General features: G+C 39.9%; 1 protein-coding gene across 2 annotated transcripts; it reads right to left on the bottom strand.

Moving 5' to 3' along the window:
• Positions 1-3,047: 3,047 nt before the first annotated feature.
• On the bottom strand, positions 3,048-13,651 carry ptpn23a (protein tyrosine phosphatase, non-receptor type 23, a). 2 transcript variants are annotated; one of them, XM_043261058.1, is made up of 24 exons: positions 13,406-13,651; positions 12,264-12,338; positions 12,032-12,159; positions 11,874-11,950; positions 11,677-11,726; positions 11,227-11,358; positions 11,048-11,128; positions 10,763-10,894; positions 10,622-10,669; positions 10,210-10,325; positions 10,030-10,109; positions 9,726-9,840; positions 9,503-9,568; positions 9,277-9,422; positions 8,850-9,155; positions 8,624-8,778; positions 8,373-8,524; positions 8,102-8,281; positions 5,249-7,940; positions 4,960-5,144; positions 4,777-4,881; positions 4,541-4,679; positions 4,339-4,452; positions 3,048-4,261 (listed from the first exon to the last, which is right to left on the bottom strand). In XM_043261058.1, the coding sequence occupies exons 1-24, from the start codon at positions 13,487-13,489 to the stop codon at positions 3,668-3,670; spliced, it is 5,952 nt and encodes a 1,983-aa protein (XP_043116993.1). In that variant the 5' UTR covers positions 13,490-13,651; the 3' UTR covers positions 3,048-3,667. The 2 variants fall into 2 exon arrangements, with proteins under 2 accessions (XP_043116993.1, XP_043116994.1); XM_043261059.1 differs by lacking the exons at positions 11,048-11,128; positions 11,227-11,358; positions 11,677-11,726; ... (2 more) ...; positions 12,264-12,338; positions 13,406-13,651 and having other exon boundaries at positions 10,588-10,669; positions 10,763-10,863.
• Positions 13,652-14,546: the final 895 nt, after the last annotated feature.

Raw genomic sequence — 14,546 nt, 5'->3', positions numbered from 1 at the left:
TATATATATATATATATATATATATATATATATATATATATATATTCTTCTGATTTTTTTTATTAAAGATTAGTGTGTGTGTTTTTTTATATATATATATATATATATATATATATATATATATATATATATATATATATATATAATGCATGCAATGTAAAATGAAAATGTACTTTTTTTTTTTTGTTAAAGTACACCTATAAGTATGTTTACATGATAGTATTTGTTGCGCTAAATTTATTTTCATTTAAATTATCTAATTATGGACTAATTATTACTAAGTTTATATATTTGTTGTTGTTTTTTTAAATATATTTATATATTTTTTTTAATATAAAGAATTTGGGAGAGGGTGCTTAATTGTCTGGAAAATCTTTTTGCAGCATATCATTTCTTCTTTTCTTTTGATTTTGGGGTGAAATTTGAACTGGGTGCTGTGTTTCTGTGAATGGTTGTGTTTGTAAGAGCATACTGTACACGTCTGAATCTCTGGGGTGAGGGGGATCTGTTTTTAATATTGAAATCAATTATTTATTAGTGAAATTTCTAACAATTTATATGAAACTTGGCTTATAGATAAGTAAAAGTGGAGCCGTGGTCATAAATTTTAATATACAAAAAAAAGCTTTGACTAACTTACACCGAAATAATGATCAAGTTGTTAAGTCAGTTTCTGACAGATTTTAGGCAGCAAGAAGGGTGGCTAGAGAAAAGAGAAAGGGAGATGTTCTCATTCCAGTCCTGCCTTAAACACATGAAAAATATTCCTTGGCACATGCTATGATGTCATATCGGTTTCCTGAAATCCTGAACATTTAGTAGGGTTAATGTCTACAGCACCTGTGTGCCAGGTACGTTTTAGCGAAGCCATCAGTACGATTCACCCAAAGTCATTTTAAATGCATCTAAATGCAGCAGATCATGAACCCCTCTGATGGAGTTCAATGTCTCTCTGTGCTGAAATCTGATGGACAGGGCTGCTTTTTATTACTAGATGTGTATATTTTCTTATTTTCCTGTATTAAAATGTCTTTTTTTTTGTTGTAGAGCCATGAGCAGTTTACATGTTTCTCTAAGATTGTTGACCATTAGTTGTTACTGTATATTTGGGCCCGGTTTGTAAGTGTGAGTGTGTGCGTGTGTGTGTATGATAAAACATTAGTGTATCCAATCCAGCTCTGCAGAAACCACACTAATGTGTGCATAGTGAAATTTAAATATTAAAATGCACTGAGAGACTTCTTTTAGTTTTCATTAGACAGCAGCAGAGATTTAAATATGTTTAATTTACAACATTTTCTACACGTTATTTAAGTTTGACTGAATGTGCATTCCACTGACAAGTGTTTTTCTTTGTGCATATTGATTTATGGTTTGGTAAGAAAATCTACCAAAATTGTCCCCATTTTCAATGCATACGAGTCTTGGGTGTTTTTGTTGCACTTATCCACTTATCAATTTGAAACATGATGCTTTAAACTTTTAAAGATTAAGTTTGGTTCCATTGCATATTGTCTTTTTATAGATTCCCCATATTGATTTGCATTGATTTTTGCAACAATATAGCTATAGCCCCCAAAACACAACAGGAAAATGGTTTTCCATCTGATCATGTCAATAGAAATGCACGACTCAGTCCGTTATTAGCCATCTTTTACGAATGTAAATATTAGTTAATAATGTTGATGAGAGAACTGGTGTTAAAATACTTAATTGTATGAACTACACGCTTGAAACCATGTAGTAGCATTGGTCAAAACAATTGTACTACTTTTTTTTTTTTTTTTTTTAAGTGTATGTATGTGCATTTTTCAGTGGGTTTGTGATTGCGGCATTGATATGGCTGAAGTTTCATGAGACCAGCTGGTCTTTCAGACTGTGCAGCTGTTGAGTGTAGAGCAAGGATGCTCAAATATGAGAGAAATGGCAAAAAGCAATCATTTTCACCATGACGTGATGAGGTATGGCCAGTTATCGCTCGAGAACAAATGTGTGGCTAGCAGCTGGGAATAGTTCCGAATTATTTATGAGTGGTTAAACCTTGTCACACGACGAGATTAAGCATTAACCACATGAGAACGGAGTGCTGAGAGAAGACAATGATTTATAATCATTTCCGTGACCATACTGAACAGCATCATTTACTTGATGGCAGGGTTGCTGCCACATACAATGGCAGTTGTTTTATTGCGAGGATTGAAATGGCACCAAGCTCCATTGTGTTGATTTTACTGCTCGCTCTCCCTTCCCAGAGGAGCACATTCCTAGACATGATCCGATGCATGCGGTATTGAAGTGAAATACTGCTCTCAACTTGCTGTATCTTACTGCTGCTGAAGTAGAGGTGGAGGATGTTTAAAGTGATGTGAAATGCCTAAATGTTGCACTGTTTCTTAAGACGGCGAGGGGGCAGAGAGAGACTGGGTGTAAATATTGTCTTTTTTTTTTTGAGGGGGGCCTGCTCTGCCCTCTTCTGTCTTTCCCAAATACACTACACAGTGTAACCAGACAGTAGAGGATGTAACTAATGCTCTGTTCTATTTTTAACATGGGAGGAAAAAAAACTTTGTACTAATTCGCAAATAAAATGGCTTTCATATAAAGTGTTTTCTCTGTCTTCATTTTCAAACTTGCTGTATTAAAAGTAGTGTTCTGTGTTAAATATAATAGTATTTGTAGCTTGCTGCACTGAAAATGTTAACTTAGTGGTACAGGTTTTTACGATTGTGAACTAAATTGCAAATAACCTGACGCTAGACGGAAATACCATGCATTTATTGCAAAGGGTAACTCCAAAAGGAGGGGATTGGTAGTACGAATTGTAACGTGAAAATAAGGTGGGTTAGAATAAATAACAAATGTGATGTACAGTACGCTGGGAAAATGTCAATATTAGTATATAAAAATTGAAATTTCAAACCTGCCACATTTAAATAGCGGGAGTTGTAGTTACAGCATCTACCACTCAGAGCTATTGAGTCCATGCTAAAATCTTTTTTTATATATATATTTTTGCTATTTGGAAAACATCCAATGAGACCAACACATTGACATTTGTTAAGATTTATTTACACAGTTCAAAAAGAAAGACAAGTTAGAATCAACTCATAAAAATGCTATGATTTCTGAAGTGAGTCAGAAATTTGAGTGTTTTAAGTATAACGAGTACATCAAGTCGTATTTTCATCACCAGCTTCAATTTGTCCCTACATATGTTGCAGATCACTGTAGCTCAAAGACAGGTGTGGTGATTAATAATATGCAAGCAGCATGTGTACAACGGGCGAGCAGATAGTTGCTCTAACTGTTAATTTGTTTTCTGATAGTGACAACAGTAGCTTGAATGTCAGTTTTCTATCACACTGTTTCCATTTTTGGTGTAAAGGCAAATGTCCACTGCAGAGAAACCAACAATCAGGCACCTTACAGGCAATCACAAACACCATGGCATTAAGAGTGCATGCTAGGAGACAAAACTGGATTTACGGAATGTTACCAGGATCAGTGCCAACTGAAGAGACTTTTCAGGACACAAGCAGACAGATGTACACACAGTGATGGGGTCCAAGAGGCATGAACACGAACAAGATGTTACACGGGGTCAGAAACTATTCAAAAGAGGACTGCCTGTGGGGGAGAAGATAAACGAGAGCTTGGTTATGTTGTTTCAGCTTTTGTTGAGTGTCCAGAGAGGATCCAAACTACTGAGCGGATCATCGCCCTCTGGTGGTCCCTGCAGGCCTTTGCCTTCTTGCGGCTGAAGGAAGCTTTGCTTGCTAATCCGCTGCTTGCCTCGATGGGCACTGTCCAGAGTGAAGGCTTCAGGAGTGAGAGAGGCAAGCAGATCTAAAGATGAGGAGGGAGGTGGAGAAGGAGCATGAGGTGCTGCCTCAGTGGATGGGTGGTGATTTGAGGTGGGAGATGCAGGAGTGGACCCAGTGAACCCATTCCCTTGGCCGCTTGGAGGCGAGGGTGACTGCGTCTTGCCTGGAGAAGAGGTGCAAGAGAGAGGGGGACTGATGGAATCAGGCAGAGTTTCATAACAAAGTGGGTCCTGAGAAGGCTGAAGTGAAATATCTGTAGAATCTTGTTCCAGTGTTCTTGCTGCTTCAGAAACAGAGGGCATCTGGTCTTGGCCAGGCTCTTGTTCATGGTCAACACTGGGTGGTCGAATGCTAAGTTTGGCTACGGTGGCCTGTATAGAACTAATAGGCATATCTCCTCCCAGAACAATGTCCTGAGATTCCTGTCTTGAGTATGACTAGAAAGACAAACTAAATATTAGATAAACTGAACAGCAAACTGATAAATAAAAAAGAATAAGAAATAGGTGGTTACCTTTAATGCAATGTTATTTGGGGTTCTGGTGCAAGGGGACGTAATAATGCCATGGCGTTGAAGAACCTGCTCTGTATGTTTTAGAACAGCCTCGTAGCAAAATTTGAGATGAAGCTGTGGAGGTTTTTGACAAAATTATCATAAAATTTTATCAACTTAACATTGTGTAAAATCTCAAACCTCATTAGGAGTGTAACATTACCTTTTCTTGCAGCATGTTCTTCCTTTGCTGCCTCATTTTCCTCACCAACTGGATCATGTCAGGTATTCCATTACCAGCCTCAATTTCTTGCAGCGCAGCATAAAGCAGACAGAAGGCACCAGTACGGCCAACACCAGAGCTGTGAGAAACAAAAAAGGTAAATGTACTTGTTCTTCTCGACTTTTGTTTAGTCTTGTCTGTGTGTTCAATATAATTTTTATTCTCCTTTATAGTACCTGCAGTGCACCACGACTGGAGTGTGTAGTGGGCGCTGAAGCAGGTAATGTCCATGGACTTCTTGAATGAAATGGATTAGGTTGCTTTTACTCTCTGGAAGGCCTCTTTTTTTGGAAAAATACAAAAGGTTAGTGTTTTAAGATTTGGCAATTTTAATATACCGTTTAAGAATGAGTTCTCACAGTTCAGGCCATGAAGTAAATTGAAGATGTACAACAGTGCGTCTCAAACTTTGGTCCCGATACTGCAGTCCGATCATGCGCTCTATATGGGTAGGAGTGCTCTTCTGAGTGGTCAGGGTAAGGGTGATTGGCCCCTGAGCAAGCTGTTGGCCTCTTTCTGATGGAAAGTATCGTAACACCTTTTGCTAATAAAAAAAAAAGAAAATTATTGCAAATAATTTAAAATAATGTGAAAGCCAATATGATTATTGAACTCTCATGCCAAAATCTCACGACAAAGGTGATTTACCTTCTCCAGTTCTTGCTCAGACACTAGCATGACTATTACAGAAACTTTCTGTTCGTAAACCATGAGCCAGAAGTCAGCTGCAGTGCCAGTGAGGGGAGCCTGTGTTGCAATGAGCCGGGGGCAGTATGGAGACAGGTCGTCAATGAAACTGGCGTTGATGTAGTCATCTTTACCGGAGCACAAGACAACACGATTGCAGTCGTAAGGCATCACATCCTGGTGGCGGTTCTTCATGGTATAGCAGCGAGCAATAGCGATGGAGAGCTGGCGAGTATCCTTCTCTTGCTGCTCCTGCAGTTCTTTCCATTGCCCGTCAAGTTTTGACAGACCTCCTTCCCCTGTCGGCCGCTCTAAGGATTGAACTGTTGATCTAAACCGTTCTAGCTGTGCACTGAGTTTCGACACCCTCTCTGGTGCTTGGTAAGGGTCACCCTGGATAAGTCTCACACCCTCTGCTTTTTTTCTGTGATGTTCCTCCTGAGGGTCAGCTTTTGTGGGTAGTAAGACATTGGCGGTGTCCTTGGTGCCTCCATGCTGGCTCTCTGGGCTTGAGGAAAGCAAGTCATCAGTACTAGAGTTCTGTCGCTGAAACAAAGTGCAGTCGGATGGAGTCATGGGACCAGTGGGTGTTGGAGTCTGAACTGAGGACTGTGGTAATGTTGCTCCTCCAACTGGGGTAAGAGCAGGAGATGGTCGTTGGGTGACCATACCAAGGGAGGGAGGACCAGGAGAGGGAGACGGTGATGGGGCAGGAGAAGGTAGCACATGAGGCTGTGGTGCCCCTGGTGCTCCTGAGGATGGAGGCATCATGCTTTGAGGCCCTTGGGGAGCAGCAGCTACAGGATGCTGCATTGGTCCAGGAGGAATGTTCCCACCTTGTGGAACAGCATAAGATATTGGGCCTCCTGGGGGTAGCTGTTGTGGGGCTAAAGGCTGTGAAGTGGGTGGCTGAGACTGAGGCTGCATAGGTGCCACAGACTGGTTGGAAACCATAGGAACACCTCCTGGAAAATTCAAAGGGGCAGAGCTAGGAGGAATGGTTGGCTGTGGTTTGTAGATATTGTGAGGGAGTGCTGGAGGACAGGATTGGGGAAGGATTTGAGGATGAGGGTGACTTTGATGCTGTGAAGGAGTGCTGGGCTGCATTTGTATCTGTGATGAGAGAGGGCCATGGGGTACCTGAGGTTGAATAGGAACAGTAGCCCTCAGAGGGACTGCTGGGTATGCTGGCTGTTGGCTGGGTTGATGAGTTGGGATTATCTGTGACTGCGGGCAGTGAGATAGTGGTTGGGAGACTGGGGGCATTTGTGGGTGAGAGGAAGGAGACATATGAGTGGATGGCGCAAGCATTTGTGGCTGCTGGGGAGGAGTCATCTGTTTTGAGGAAGGAGGTATCTGCATATGAGCTGCAGGACCTAAATGATGAGAAGATGGGGGTATCTGTGGGTGAGGAGCATGTGGTAATTGATTGACGGGAGGTGTTTGGGGCTGTGAAGCAGGGGGAATCGGTTGATTGATATGTGATAAATGTGGCATTGACACAGAGGGCACTGGCTGGGAGGAAGGGGGAATTTGTTGATTAATGTGGGCTAATTGTGGCATTGACATAGAGGGCACTGGCTGAGAGGATGGAGGCATTTGTGGAGGTATGCCTGGATGTTGCATCTGGCCTGGGTTGACAGTGTTAACTTGTGGAGGTTGGGGCTTCGGAACAAATGAGACAGGGGGGTAACCCTGATGGGGCTGCATGTGGGTAGCTGGAGCTCCAAACTGTCCTTGGATTTGAGGTTGATGAAAGTTTGGTGGTCCTGGTTGTCTTACTTGAGCTATGTATTGTGGAAACTGAGTATGCTGTGGAGGCTGTGGCCCAGGCAAAGGTCTTGGCATTTGTTGTTGAGTTGGTACAGGTGGGTAAAATGGCTGTGGTTGACTTTGACCACCCTGTTGAGCAAATAACTGTTGAGGTTGAGGTTGTGGATGAGGGGCTGGCATTGCCCGTGGAGGTTGGTTCATGGGAGCACCAGGTTGTTGCATGTACTGGACATGGGGTGTCATCTGAGGTGGAGCTGCATACACTGACACTGGTGGCATTGGTTGGTGTTGGCCAGGACGAGGCATAACTGCCTGGGCAGACGCAGGACTGTAGCTAGGAATAGGTGTTTGTACACTATCCACTGTAGTTGTGGAAGGTCGGACTGGAGTGACTGGTGGACCGGGTTGATTCTGTGAAGATGGAGGGCAGTACCCAGGCACAGATGGTGGTGGACGAACCTGTGGGTTGGGCAGCTGTGGGAACTGTTGATGTGAAAGAGGTGGCCTGGGAAGACTATGATTGAAATTCTGAGAAAGGGGAGGAGTTGGAAAACAGGAGATCTGAGCAAGAACTTCAGGAGGAGGTAAATTTGGAGGAAATCTGGGTTGTGTGTACAGTAAACCAGAGTTAGCTCCAGGCCAAGGAAGAATAGAGCTAGCAGCGGCTCCAGAAAGCAGAGCAGGATGACCAGATCGTGGGATGGTAAGTTCAGGAGGCAGGCTGCGTAGCTCTTCTGGAAGATCTCCTCCAAGAGCTAGGATAGCAGCGCTTAGCTCTGCCAGTTCAGGGTCATCTAAATTGGCAGGATCCACACTTGGGCCTGTCTTTGGGGGTGGCTTTGGGGCAGTGGGTCTTTGGGGCACCTTTTTTTTTAACTCTCTGTGAAACATTAAGCAGACAAATTAGAAGAACTAAAAGAAATTGAATGCAACCCATTAAACTTTCTATTAAAACAAGAAAGAAAAAAGAAAAGGGGTTTTGAGTTTCTGTACAAAGAATTACATAACGGAGTAAAAAGACTGGTGATTAAACTCACTTACTTTTCCATTATGGTTTGTCTCTCTTCCTTTCGGGCCTTGCAGACAGTTTTGGCTTTCTCCAACAGACGTGAGGCCTTTGTTTCTAGATCTTCATAAAACTCTTTGCCCTCCTGAGATTTTTTCATTAGATCCTCATAGGCCTCATAGGAGGCCACAAGCATCTGTACAGTACTGTTCCATCTAAAAAGGAAAAAATAAGTATACTGATTATGCTATGATTGCAAAACTTAATGAATATTTGTCATGAAAATGTTAATCCTCTGTGTCATACTTATGTTCAGTTTCTGCCAGGCCCTTGCGCACAGTGGCATACTGTACATTAGCTTCTGTCAGTGCCTTCAGGATATTCTCTTGAGCTGTCAGGTTCTGATCAAGGTATAATTTCACCTGCTCATACTTCTTAAGCTGTTCCTTAAACAGTTTCTATGTAAAAGTAAGCAAAGATAAAACTATAATGCAGTGACAGATTTCTAATACAATCCCTTTAAAAACAATAATGGCACAGTCATGTAAAGCGCAAACCTTCATGTCAGCCCGCTCGGTTGTAACCAGAGAAGTAGTGATATCATCCTGCTGAATAAGGTCTCTAAGCTGCTTTTCCAGGGAGCTTCGTTGTTCCCTCATTTCTTGCACTTTACCCAAAATTCTCTTCATAGTCTGGAGACCTGCCATCTCATCTGAAAATGTCATAATGTCATAAACATACATAACATGATCTTTCATATGAATTAAGTCATAAAACACCTACCTTCGCTGAGTTGAGGTCTTGGCAATGCCTCTCTAAGGGTGTCGAGGGGTCCACCAAGGAGTCTCAGATTGCTTATGTGAAGATTCATCGCCCGATGAAGTTCTGTGTTGGTGAAGCTAGCTTTCTCATGTGCTTCCAAATACTTTTCCAGGTCTCTCCGGAGCTCAGCCAGAGCTGAGGGCTGTTCTGGTACAGCCTGCTTCCCAGCAGCCTCTTCTAAACTTTGCTCCTCTGCCTCATCCTCATCTAATACATCCCGAATCTCACGCAGAGAGGCTTCTACATCGGTGAACACACCTGAGAGGACTGAGTAAGTAAGGAGAGAAATTGGATACAAGAATTTAATATCCTAATGTTTAGCTGCACTAATAAGCTTTATTGCTAGTAACATAGAAAATATCATGAAAAGGGAAGTGACGCAACTAACCCTGCATTGACTGAATTAGGTTTTTTACAGTATCAGGTCTCACACTCAACGCAGCACATTTTTCCATCAGCATAGAGGGAAGGGTATTATACATCTCCATATTATCTACTGACTCTGGGTCCAGACCAAGAGAGTCCATGAACTGTCTGTGGGAATATGACAACTGAGACATTTAGATGCATTTCTATGCATTTGTAAAAAAATTCTTTAAGCTGTTCATACTCACTCTAATGTCTCATTCCTACTGTCTATTTTTGCCATGACATTCCGTAGCAGCTTGGCCTTCTCTTCACTGTAAATTTGACAGAAAAAATAGATAGACAGATAGCCCTTCTTCAAGTATAGCACATGGGGAACTGACAATTATCAGAATAAAGAAGTGTTGAATAGTGTGTGTGTATATATAGATATATATGTACATATAGATAAAGACTCTTAATTAGTCAAACCTGTAAAGAGATGAGGCCTCATGGGCAGACATGGGCACCAGCTTTGCAAAAATGTCTGGGCCAGTGACACTGGGGTCTGTTGGGTTTACAGGCAAGGCTTTCACCAGTGGGGCTCCTGTGATGAAGGAAGAAATGCATTAACTTCTAGAGCAGTTTCAAACTTTCGACTCTTACTTGTTTTTTTTTTAATCTCAAGTAAATCTTAAGCTAACAGAAACATGCACTTATTCTAGTCATGCCATACAATAAACAAATGACATACCCATACAGTTACACAGTTACAACATAATGTTGGCCAAAATACCTTTCACTGAGGTCAGGGTCTCCAGAAGTGGCACAGATTCATGATAAATGAAGTCGTTGTCTTTTTTGGCAGAATTAAATCTAAAATGAAAAGTGACAAATGAGTTTCCTCATTTCCTTTTTTATGCAAAATGAATTATGCCTTTTTGGTAAGTTAAGTATAACCATCATATCTGCTCACTTTCCCCCGATGACGTCCATGGTAAATCTAAGTGCTTCCTGTACACTGTCTGGTTGACCCTTAGCCATCTTAATTGCCTCGCCGAGTTTGTCTAGGGAACTTTGAAGGTAAGCAACCTGTTGAAACATAAATGAAGTATAAGTTTAGATTAAAAAGGTTTCCAAAACAGTTGGTTCTTTCTGGGCTCATTTCAAACTTATTTCAAAATCATCCACTTCCTCTGAATAAAATAACAAACTCCCTCTTTCTATGTAATTTAGTCACGCTTCTTCCTAACATTTTTTATTACTCTATTTTAATAAAAAAACTTTTTAAAGGAAAGAGGCTAAGATGAGGTTGAAACTAGTTCTATGCCCAAGAGCACAGATGGCCACTAACTGAAATCGGAGACAGAAAAACAGGCATGTTGTACCCTCTCTCCATACTTCTGCTGCTCTTCAGCCTGTTTCCCCATATGCAACTGTTGAGAGAACAAAGATTTGTATGACATTTAAAAAATATTTGACCAGCCTGCTCTATATTAATGCGACCTCAGTTTGAATAGAAGACTCACATGAGCAATTGCAGCGAAGTAGTAAATCTTCATTTGCACTAATTTCTTCCAGTCTTTCTGTATCTTTCCTAACATTGAAGCGGTTTCTGAATTCTCCAGAGCTCTGCATGCCTCTTTATAATAGTCCACCACCTGAAGACAAAAAGATTTCATATCCAAACATATCTTACCATCACACTGCCACTAAATAGGATATATATAGCCATAAGCGTGCTCAAATTTAACAACAAACCGTAATCTTAAGATGAAATATACTTGTAAATGGCAGACAAAATAAACAAGTACCTGGGCACTTATCCGAGCAACAAGAAAGCTCTTCCTGTTGTCCAACATAGATTTTTCCAACAGGCACTCTTGGGCCTGACCCTGAAAACACCAATTGGTATTTTAGCCCTAAACGACAGCATGGCTAAAAAAAAGATATAAACAAGCACCCTTATGAAATCAAACGAAAGAAACCATACCAGCATGAGGTTGATGTTGAGATTGAGGATCTGGTGACTCATGTCCACGCTGAAGTTGTGGCTGAAGTGATCTCTCAGGTAGGTGAATGCTCCAGCTGAGCACTGGAAGTGTGTGCATGATACTTTCATTCCCTAACATTGATACGAAATGTCAGAGTTAGGATAACATTCGCATATTCCTTAAACCCTCTTAGTCAAACCATTATGTGGCACGCCCACGGACTTCTCACAATCTGTTCACTGACTGACCAATGCATATTGCTCACAGAACTCTAAAACGTTTTCTCAATCTGGTGTCATTGAGAGGTAGCATTGTACAACAGCTAAATTATGTTCTGTTATACTTGTTATAATTTTACTACTGAAATGAAATTCACACTATTTTCTTCACTTATTGAGGATGATTCATCCATGCATATACTTCATTTTATCCTCTTCAATTTAGCTCACCTCTTCTGAAACCCTGTTGTCCATGGCTCCCAACATTGAATGGAGTGCTCCTGCAACATGGGAAACATGACTTGAATAACGAAACTAGCCTGGTTCTGAACAATACCCTCCTCTCAGCAACACAGTCGTTATTTTAATCACAGACAATGCAGGCATTGACTAGAGCAATAATACATATCAGTCTAGTACTAACTCACCCAAATTATAAAGGATGCATGCCTGCTCATAGCAGATGTCCTCATGGGTCACTGTCTTCCCAGAAAATATCTCTGTCCTATATATATTAAACAAGAAAAAGGGTAAGAGGAAGGCAGATTGCAAGAGAGACATGTGATGGCTGGGTTTTTGTCCTCACCAGGAGATAGGGACAGCAGCTTCCTGACCCAATCCTAAAGGCACACGACTCTGAAGATAATGCAGTTGCCCAAAGTACTTCCTTAAGGTACTGCAGCCCTCAAAGTCTCGTGTGACGTTAACAGCACTCTGGAAAGCCAAGAAATGCAGATAATGTACTAAATGCATAACCATAGTCTTTTCAGGGAAGAAATAGAATGAATAAAAGTAAATTGAATGCGCGTAAGACTCACCTGTCTCAGTTGTTCTAGTTTCTTCAGCTGCTCATTATAATTGTCAGGATCTTCACCATAGTTCTTCAGTATGAACTGTGAAACATGGAAAAAAAATATTTTTTTTTGTGCACACCCCCCAAAAAAGGAATAACTTAAATACAATACAAATAATAACAAAGACAAATTGTTAATCATTGAAATTTATGATGAAAATGATTAATTTCATTTAATCATGAAAATTATTATCTTGAACCCGATTGACTAAATTAAAATAGTTTTGTCAATTTCTTTACGTGCAAAAATACAAACAACAATCTATGCTAATTTCTCTTTGGCCTAGTTTGTTAGGAATGGATCTGATAACTACCATGACGCAAGCTGATAAAAATTCCTGACTACTGTAAGGACGTGAAGGACAAGGAAGCATGATATTTTAAAATAAACATTAATATAAACTTTTAATTTACTACCACACAGTGTAAATGCCTTTAAATAGTTAAATGTATCCTCAGGAAGGGACACTGCTGCTACTGCGGAGGAAACAGTAATAATTTCATTTACTCACCCTCATGCCTTTCAAAACCCATATGACATAGGTGCAGCTTTAAATTAGTAATTTATAAAGGAATGTCTGACCACAATTATCACGTGTCTAGTAGGACTTTCACTGAGTAATTGTTTTGATGGCGCTATACGGTTCTCGCAGCAACACTATACAGTACAAATAGGATTTGGAATATAGCACAAGAGTAGCTTAATCATTCTTATCATGTTTCTTTTTGTTTGTTTGATCTAGTCATTTTAGAGTTTGACATCACCAGTCCTCATCCCCTTTTACTGCATGGACAATACAACATGAAGATTCTCCAAACCATCTCATTTTGTATCAAAAATCAAGAAAAGGCAATTTTTAACGACACCTTGTGAAATAAATAATGACAGATATTTTGGTTAATGACAGAATATATTTTTGGTTGAACTGTTCCTTTAAGAAAACACAGAACAGCTCACACAATAGATAAAAAAAAACAAGGCCCTAAACGAAACCCCGAGTTTTGGGGCAGAACACCTATACAAATCATGCTGTTTGGTTTATTTTCAGTGTATACAGGAGCAGTGACAGCAGTGTGTGTCTCGATAAGGCCTGTCTGGTCCCTCACCTGTTTGACAGTGGGGCTGAACTGAAACTCCCCTGCCTCCTTCAGATCCAGCCAGATCATCGGCATTCGCGGCACGGCTTCCATCGCAGCCGCCGAATTCGCTCAGCCGCCTAAAGTGGAATAGCGTTATAGCGATCACGCACTTGTTAAGATACCTGCGGAAATACTATTTTCAATTTTACAGCTCTAAACGACTGTGTCATGTCCCCATTTACACCCATACAGGAAGCGATTGCAGCTTCCGGAAGTGACGTCATGCGACGTGAACTCTGATCTAGGGAAATGTAGTTCAAAAAGCACAACATTTTTGACGCTATATGAGAAATAGTTTAAATACGTGATTTAACCTTAACATTGTATTGTTCTTTGTCTGTGTTTTTGAAATCCACATGTTAAAATCGTGGAACATGTTTTACATCTGTGACAAAATAATGTTTATAAAATGTAGAATGTACCCTTTCTTGGTCCTTTTGTGAGACCATCAGTAGGCCACTAAAAGTAATATGAAGGAAATGGAAATCAGCATTCATCTGAGCAATTTTTTTCTTTTATTCATTCTACAGAGATTAAATCATAACTGCAAGCCAAACTGAATTGAAAAGCAAGATATTTTCTATCGTCTTTTGCAAATAGTTTTTGTTGTTCATTTCTTCTATTATCATTATCAAATTGTAAAAAAAAAAAAAAATAAAATAAAATAAATAAAATTTAAAAAAAAATAAATAAATAAATATATATATTATATTTGTATATGTATTGTATAATCGCAAATTCTGATGCCACTAAATATGTTTCTATTTTGTCTGACTGTTCTGTTTTGATCAGTAATAATAATCAAACACATTTTGAAAAGTATAAATTCAAATGTATAACCATTCAGAAAAGAGAACTTTGGACAGGAAAGTATAGATCTGTGTATTTTGTGTAGCTGTCATGAGCGTTATGTGTGATGTTGGTGAAAGTCAGTGGTTAAGGCTTATGACACGCTACTATACACATACAACAGTTTTTATTTCATTTAATAAGATATAATTCTCCTCTTTTCTCTCTCTCTCTCTCTCTCTCTCTCTCTCTCTCTATATATATATATATATATATATATATATATATATATATATATATATATATATATATATATATA

Source organism: Puntigrus tetrazona, chromosome 16 (genome assembly GCF_018831695.1).
Source record: "Puntigrus tetrazona isolate hp1 chromosome 16, ASM1883169v1, whole genome shotgun sequence".
Lineage (NCBI taxonomy): Eukaryota > Metazoa > Chordata > Actinopteri > Cypriniformes > Cyprinidae > Puntigrus > Puntigrus tetrazona.
Note: the sequence above shows the minus strand (reverse complement) of the source record. Positions and strands in the feature narration are given on the sequence as shown.